General features: G+C 47.9%; 1 protein-coding gene across 1 annotated transcript; it reads right to left on the bottom strand.

Annotated features, from left to right (window-relative positions):
• Positions 1-698: 698 nt before the first annotated feature.
• LOC103849386 lies at positions 699-2102 on the bottom strand. The gene has a single exon (XM_009126156.2). The coding sequence runs from the start codon at positions 2100-2102 to the stop codon at positions 699-701; it is 1404 nt and encodes a 467-aa protein (XP_009124404.2).
• Positions 2103-6917: the final 4815 nt, after the last annotated feature.

Raw genomic sequence — 6917 nt, 5'->3', positions numbered from 1 at the left:
TACAAAACGAATAGAGTTCAACCGATTACTTTGTCTTCTTGTTCTTTCTACCTTTCTTCTTGCCTGCCTTCTTCTGGGCTGCCTCCTCAGATGCTGCCTCCTTCTAAGCTGTCTCCTTCTCAGCTGCCTTCTTCTGGGCTGCCTTCTTTGTCTGCTTCTTTTCACCTTCCTTCTGCTTGGCGTCCTTCTTCTGGGCTGCCTTCTTCGTCTGCTTCTTTTCACCTGCCTTCTGCTTGGAGTCCTTCTCCTGGGCTGCCTCCTTCTTCTGGGTGGCTGCCTCCTTCTTATGGGCTGCCTCCTTCTCAGCTGTTGCCTCCTTCTCAGCTGCCACCCCCCATCTTCAGGCCTCTTGTCCAAATGCGACTCCTTCTCGGTGGTTTTGGCTTTTTCAAAGGAAGTAATTCTTTTCCACCATCTTATTGCAAGCGAATCGTGAGATCGGAAGAAAGTAGAATTTATTGAAAAACTTTCAAAAAACTCGAGTACATTCATGGATATTCGGATTTTGTGGGAGTATACGAGTATACGTACCCACCCCCCCCCCCTCCCCCCCCCCCACCCCCGCTTTTTTTAACGAGGGGGATAGCTGAACTTGTCAATATGACAAGTTGCCTACGTACCTCTTTCGAGGATCAAGCCATCTCATAGTTCTGCTTGTTACTGCGGGTGTTCCTACTCGCTAGATGGGATCGTTCCGATTACTTCTGCCGTTGGGCTTCAGTTGGATCGACGACCATTTCAGGAGTCGGGCTGTCCAGTGGCAAGACGATGGACTCGGGGACTATGTCGCTGTCTGGAGTCGTTGCTTGGTCAGGTGATTCTGGATCACTTTTTATGGAGCTCTCGGGAGCGTTCTGAGCTTTCTTAGCCAGCTTCGGGTGGACCGCGGAGGTGTTCCAAGTTTGTCGTAGTTTATGCGCGGCCAAGAAGCAGAGCCTAGACTGTTTCTGGCATGCCCAGATTACCGCTGTTCCGTTTGGAGTTGGGAACTTAATGCCAAGGTGGTAAGTCGACGGTACCGCATTCATGGAATTGATCCAAGGAGTTCTCATGATGACATTGTGGATGGACGGGTTATCGACTACCGCAAAGTCAACGATTTTCGTCACCTCTTTAGCCATCACAGGGAGTTTGATTGATCTGAGGGTCATTGACGTTGCACCTGAGAAACCGGTAAGAGGTTTTGGTCTTGGGACGACTTCTCCGAGTTCAATTATCATTCTCTGGAGGGTTTCACGGAAGATGACGTTGACTGTACTTCCCGTGTCGATAAGGATCCTTCCCACTTCCAGGTCTCGGATTACAAGATCGATAACCAATGGGTCGCAATGAGGTTTTTCGATTTCGATGGTTTCCCTCTCTTCAAAGACGATCGTATCGTTAGGGGCGTCGTTGGTTGGGGACCAAGCCAGCCAGCTTGAACTCATCTCAGCCTTCCGTCCATAAGCTTTGATCAACAAGATCGAATCGCGATTGAATTGCGATCCCCCGATGATCATGCTCACCCTTTGATGGTTGCTGTCGTTTCCTCGGTCATCCTGCCTCCTTCCGCGTTTCTCTCCCAACTGATTTTCGTGGGTTTCGTTTTTGGGGGACTCTTTATCAGTTTTTGGAGGGCGATCAGAATCCAGGAGGAGTTCTTTTATGCATGTGACCTTCGAAATTTCGCCGGCGAGGAGCTTCGCAGCAAGCCTTACGCCGAGAACCTTGCAGTTCATAGTGGAATGACCTCTGGTATGGTGGAACTCGCAGTAGGAATTATCCTTGAACTGGTTCCTGGGCCAGTTATTTCCGAAAGTCTTTCCCTGTTCGGAGTTGATAGCGTAATTATGCTCGCCCTGGAGATCTTCTCCCTCGTGGTGGACATACCTGTCGTTACGAGGGTTTTTCCTTCTCGCGGACGTCTTGTGCGGGTTATACATCTGGGAGAGGACTTTCATCTCTTCTTCCATCGTGATGAAGTATGTTTCCTTGTGAAGAGCGTCCTGGATTGTTCTCGGTTTTTCAAGGGATATCCATTGCCGGAGTTTCGACATGTACCAGAGAGTTTTCCGCAAAGCATCGACTGCCACTTTGTCGCTGATTCCAGTGACTCTTGCCATTACCAGCTTGGACATGTTCATGAATTCACGGAATGGTTCGTCTTCTCTTTGAGATAGACTCTAAAGGTCGACGTCTGAGGTTTCCCTGTCCATGAACATGGAATACTGTTTGAGAAACTCCGAGGCGAGCTGACGGAAACTTCCGATGGAGTTTCGTTGCAGATGAGGAACCATTCGAGCGCGGCTCCTTTGAGGTTTGCACCTTCCCATCGCGATCTGGAAAGACTGCAGATGCGCCTTCGGGTCGGTGGTGCCATCGTAGACGGGAATTTTGATCTTCCTAAGATCTGAGATGTTAGTTTCCGTGATCCGGGCAGTGAACGGAGTTTTCCATGCTTCCTCGAGAAGTCTGTCAATCTCGGGTGCAGCGCTTGTCGCGTGGTGAATCTGCGACTTTACCGCCTTGACTTCTGCCGCAGTTTTTGCGATGTACTCGCGGATATCATGGATCTCATCAGGATTTCTAGCAGCCTTGCGAGCCTGTCGGCATTGGCTGCGGTGGATCCGAGCCTGGTACTCGTCCAGTTCTTCCTGCTATACCCAATAAAGGTTTTCTTCTTCCTCTGTCATGGGCGTTTCGAACGACGCAACCTGCCGAGCGGACTGGCTTCGCATTCTTCTCGGATGGACGTCGGCACCTCCATACGAGTGATCGGACTGGTCGGTTGCGCGCCTGGCGGGACTGTTTCGTCAGGGTTCTGACCTGAAGAATCCTTGTCTGCCCGTGTGGCCCGATCGCTCGGAGTCTCGAAATCGAGTCTTCTGCTGGTGCGGGCTCTTGTGGCCCTATACATGAAGAACCCTTAATTGGGAAGGATCACTTTAGCTGGGTGTTAGATATGATCCGAGAAAACAAACGGAACTTCTGGAACTGAGATTGATTGAAAGGATCGTCAAAAGATGCGCAAAGACTCTTGATATACCCATGATCTATGCGCAAAGACTCTTGATATACCCACGATCTATGGCTAACCACCTAAGAACGAATGTAGTGTGTTGGCTGACCACCAAACGACACACAAAGATGATTGGCTGACCACCATATTAACAAGCCGGTTCAAACCGATGAACTAGCTAAGAACTCTCTCTCTCTCACTCAGAGAAAGGAAGAATCGAAAATAAACAACCAAAACTGAACTGATTTTTTTCAGCAAATGGACTACATATTTATAGTGTTTTGTAGTCAAAGACAATTAAAGAAAATGTGGGAAAACAATGCATAGAAAATACAAATTTGACTAGATCTAGTCAAGGCACGAAAAATGGAGAAGACTAGATCTGGTCAAGGCATGGAAAATGGAGAACACTAGTCAAGATGTCCAGGTTCATCCGAACCAGATGGATGCACGGGGTAAAGATAAGGACGCTTGCGGGACCGTCTGGATGAGAATGCATGTCCGTCTTCGGTTTTTTCACCACCCAAGCTAAGTCTGGCTTGATCCTTGTCAAGTCTGGCATGATCCTTGTCAAGTCTGGCATGATCCAAGTCAATGTGGGAACCGAAATTCGCACTGTCGATTTCCGTTTAAATAAGGAAACTAGGAAAACCCTAATTTCTCAGAGGACCCGGATTTCTGCGAGAGCCAACGACAAGTAACCAAACAAATGCGGAAAATATGATAAAACATGATAAAACGAATTTACAAAGAAAGTAGATCTTATTTCGAATTCGCGTAAGAGCGTTGCGATCATTACAAGAGAATACAAAGGCTTTGGCCGCAGGGGCCGTCAGCGAGTTACCTAGTTCTAGCAACATAAAACCCTAATCTTAGTTGAGTCGCAGCTCGATAACAAAGGACGAAAAAGATATCTAAAAGGCTTAGATTGATTTCGGACTGAACCTTGTTAAAGGCTGCCTACGTACCCCTTTCGAGGATCAAGCCGAACGTAGTTCAATTGATAGAGCTGGACAAGAGATCGAACTGCCTGGGCGAGTTCGTCTAGCAATTGAGTGCCAGTCATAGAAACCGAACTTGTCGAGAATAAAGCCTAAAGTTTCTAAGTGCAAAGAATTCTGAGTCTAAAAAGTTCTCCCCCATGCTCCTCGCCTAGGACTCCTTATATACTAGCTCCAAGGTCGGTTTACGCTTTTACTCTTCTGCCCTTAAGCCGTCATAGCATAAAAATGGAGATATTCCATTTTTCCCAATTTTCACAATTATCTTCAAAACTTCCGTATTTATCCGCGGAAACTTGACATTTATCCTTCCTTGTGGACCAAGCATAAACCAGGCTGTGGTTTACGGGCTTTTGGTTAAGAAATCGCAGGATGGGCCTCGAGTCGTGTTTTAGGTCCCTTTGGGCCGTCTTCTGACTTGAAGAGTTTACTACGATTTCTTTTGACAAAGAAAGAACTTTCCGCGGTTTCTAATCCACGAAGTTTGATCGATGATTTAGAATAGCGGAAAACATAGACTGAGCTCGCTACGGTTTTCGGGAGATAGCATTTGAAGGTTTAACGAGAATGCATGGACTGTTGTCGTACCGATGTTCGGAAGAGCTCGGTCGCTACGCAGCGACCGAACTTTGGCTCGAGCCCGATCGCTACGTAGCGACCGAGCTTGGCTCAGGCTCGGTCGCTACGTAGCGACCGAGCTTGGCTCGAGCCCGGTCGCTACGTAGCGACCGAGCGAGACAGACGCTACGTAGCGACCGAGCGAGACGGACGCTCGGTCGCTACGTAGCGACCGAGCTTGGCTCGGGCCCGGTCGCTACGTAGCGACCGAGCTTGGCTCGGGCCCGGTCGCTACGTAGAGACCGAGCGAGATGGACCCTCGGTCGCTACGTAACGACCGAGCTTGGCTCGGGCTCGGTCGCTACGTAGCGACTGAGCGAGACGGACGCTCGGTCGCTACTTAGTGACCGAGCCTGGCTCGGGCCCGGTCGCTACGTAGCGACCGAGCGAGACGGATGCTTGGTCGCTACGTAGCGACCGAACTTGGCTCGGGCTCGGTCGCTACGTAGCGACCGAGCGAGACGGACCCTCGGTCGCTACATAGCGACCGAGCGAGACGGACGCTCGGTTGCTACGTAGCGACCGAGCTTGGCTCGAGCTCGGTCGCTATGTAGCGACCGAGCTGTGTGCATGCTTGGTCGCCGCGTATCGATCGAGCTTGGCTTGTCCGCGGTCTGATTTCCATACTCGAGCTTGTCCGCGGCCGATTTGGATACATGTCCGTTGCCTTCGGACAATCGGTATTTAGTGGTTCGATTGAGATTTGGACGAGATTTTTACTGCAAGGCTCTTCGTAAAGATATCTTTACGAAGATTACTTTTCGTAAAAACGTTTATGCTGATTTTAACGGACTTTCAGACATTGATTCCGTCGTGACCGATTTTGACCCCAACAGTTAGCCCCCCCCAGCTCGTTAGAACCATGAGTTTCTAGTGTGAGGTTCTAGCGAGTGGCTTGGCAAGTTAGGAAAGTTAGGTGAGTTAGGCGGAATTAATGGTTGAAAAGGTCTGTAGTAAGTGATCTTCTCGCTCTCCTAAAAGTAGAAAACGCGATAAGATTGGGGCTGCGCTTTATGACGGCTGCCTACGTACGCTTATTGAAGGGATCAAGCCTTTCGTAGTTCATCTTGGAGTTAAGGTTCTTATGACTAGTTTTTCAGTAGGACCTTTATGGTCTAGTTTTTATGTAGCGGTTATAAGGCGTGTTGCTGCCGATGGCATTTTGTATGGGTGTAGAGGGAAGACTACGAGTTGTCGTCTCGTAATCTAACTCTGTGTGAATTGCCATATCCATAATCTGTTTCGAGAGTTTTCCGCAGTGTGTAAACTTACGGGATTTTCTGAAGACATTCGAATATTGGCAAAGAGACAAATTTTGGGATCTCGTATCAGGGTGTTTGATACTATGCCTAGAGATGTTAGAGACCAGTGCGCTGGGTTTAAGGCAAGACCTAGGTTTACTTTCGGTTTAAGGATTGTGCGGTGACTGGCCGGCTATCGTTTTTCCTGTTGCGATTTCTTCCTGATTCGTATCGATTTAAAGTCCGCGATAGGTTCTCGGCTTATACGACTTGTTTGATACGAATCGAGCATCTCTCCGGAGACCGGAAGTGCTGGACCAAAATTTCGGATTTCTTTTATAGCGCTATTATCCTTGTGTCGGATGTAAGAGAGTCATCTTCGTGAGATGGCTATGTCTGTTTAGGACGTTGAGAGTTTGTTGTGATCAGCAACAAACTTAATGGTAAAAAATACCGTTTCGAGTCTTCGCGAAGAATATTTTTTGAGAAGATGTTAGTGCGTATGACTGTTTGGTCTTCCATGAAGGTGTTTTTATCGAGGAAGGAAATTTCGTCGAAGAACTAATCTTCAGGCGTCTGCGACGTCTCGCGATGCTGAAGATTTGTTATTCTTTCGTATGCCACGTTTCGTGCTTGAAATGTTCGCGGGCTTGAAGATATTTCGCGATGTTGCAAGGGTTTAGTCTTAGCCATGCGTTTGAAAAACATTCTAGTTTGACTACGAATGTTCGCAGCCAAAATTGTTGTTCGTGTTTGGATGCTAATAGTTTTATTTGCGATCGAGGAATTATGACTGAGGTGTCGTGTAAATTTGTCCGTGGGAACAAGCGTTTTCATTCATAGTGCTTTGTGAAGTGTTGGCCTTCCGAGATGTATTTCGTGCACTTTTTAGGATGTTTCGTATAGCTCTAGAAGCTTTGTTACGAATTTTTCCTTACATGCCGCGTATTATGGTTAAAACGTTGCGGGCTTAAAGTGAATTGTGGAGCGTATTGAACTTGGTCAATTTTCGAAAAGTTTAGATTTTCCGTTAACCGTTTGGTTGTTAGGACTTAGTTT

The sequence above is a fragment of the Brassica rapa genome, chromosome A07 (genome assembly GCF_000309985.2).
Source record: "Brassica rapa cultivar Chiifu-401-42 chromosome A07, CAAS_Brap_v3.01, whole genome shotgun sequence".
NCBI lineage: Eukaryota > Viridiplantae > Streptophyta > Magnoliopsida > Brassicales > Brassicaceae > Brassica > Brassica rapa.
Note: the sequence above shows the minus strand (reverse complement) of the source record. Positions and strands in the feature narration are given on the sequence as shown.

What these genes read in the sequence shown, in the direction of transcription:
- LOC103849386 (XM_009126156.2), bottom strand. Translation starts at nt 2,102, where the DNA reads ATGGCAAGAGTCACTGGAATCAGCGACAAAGTGGCAGTCGATGCTTTG.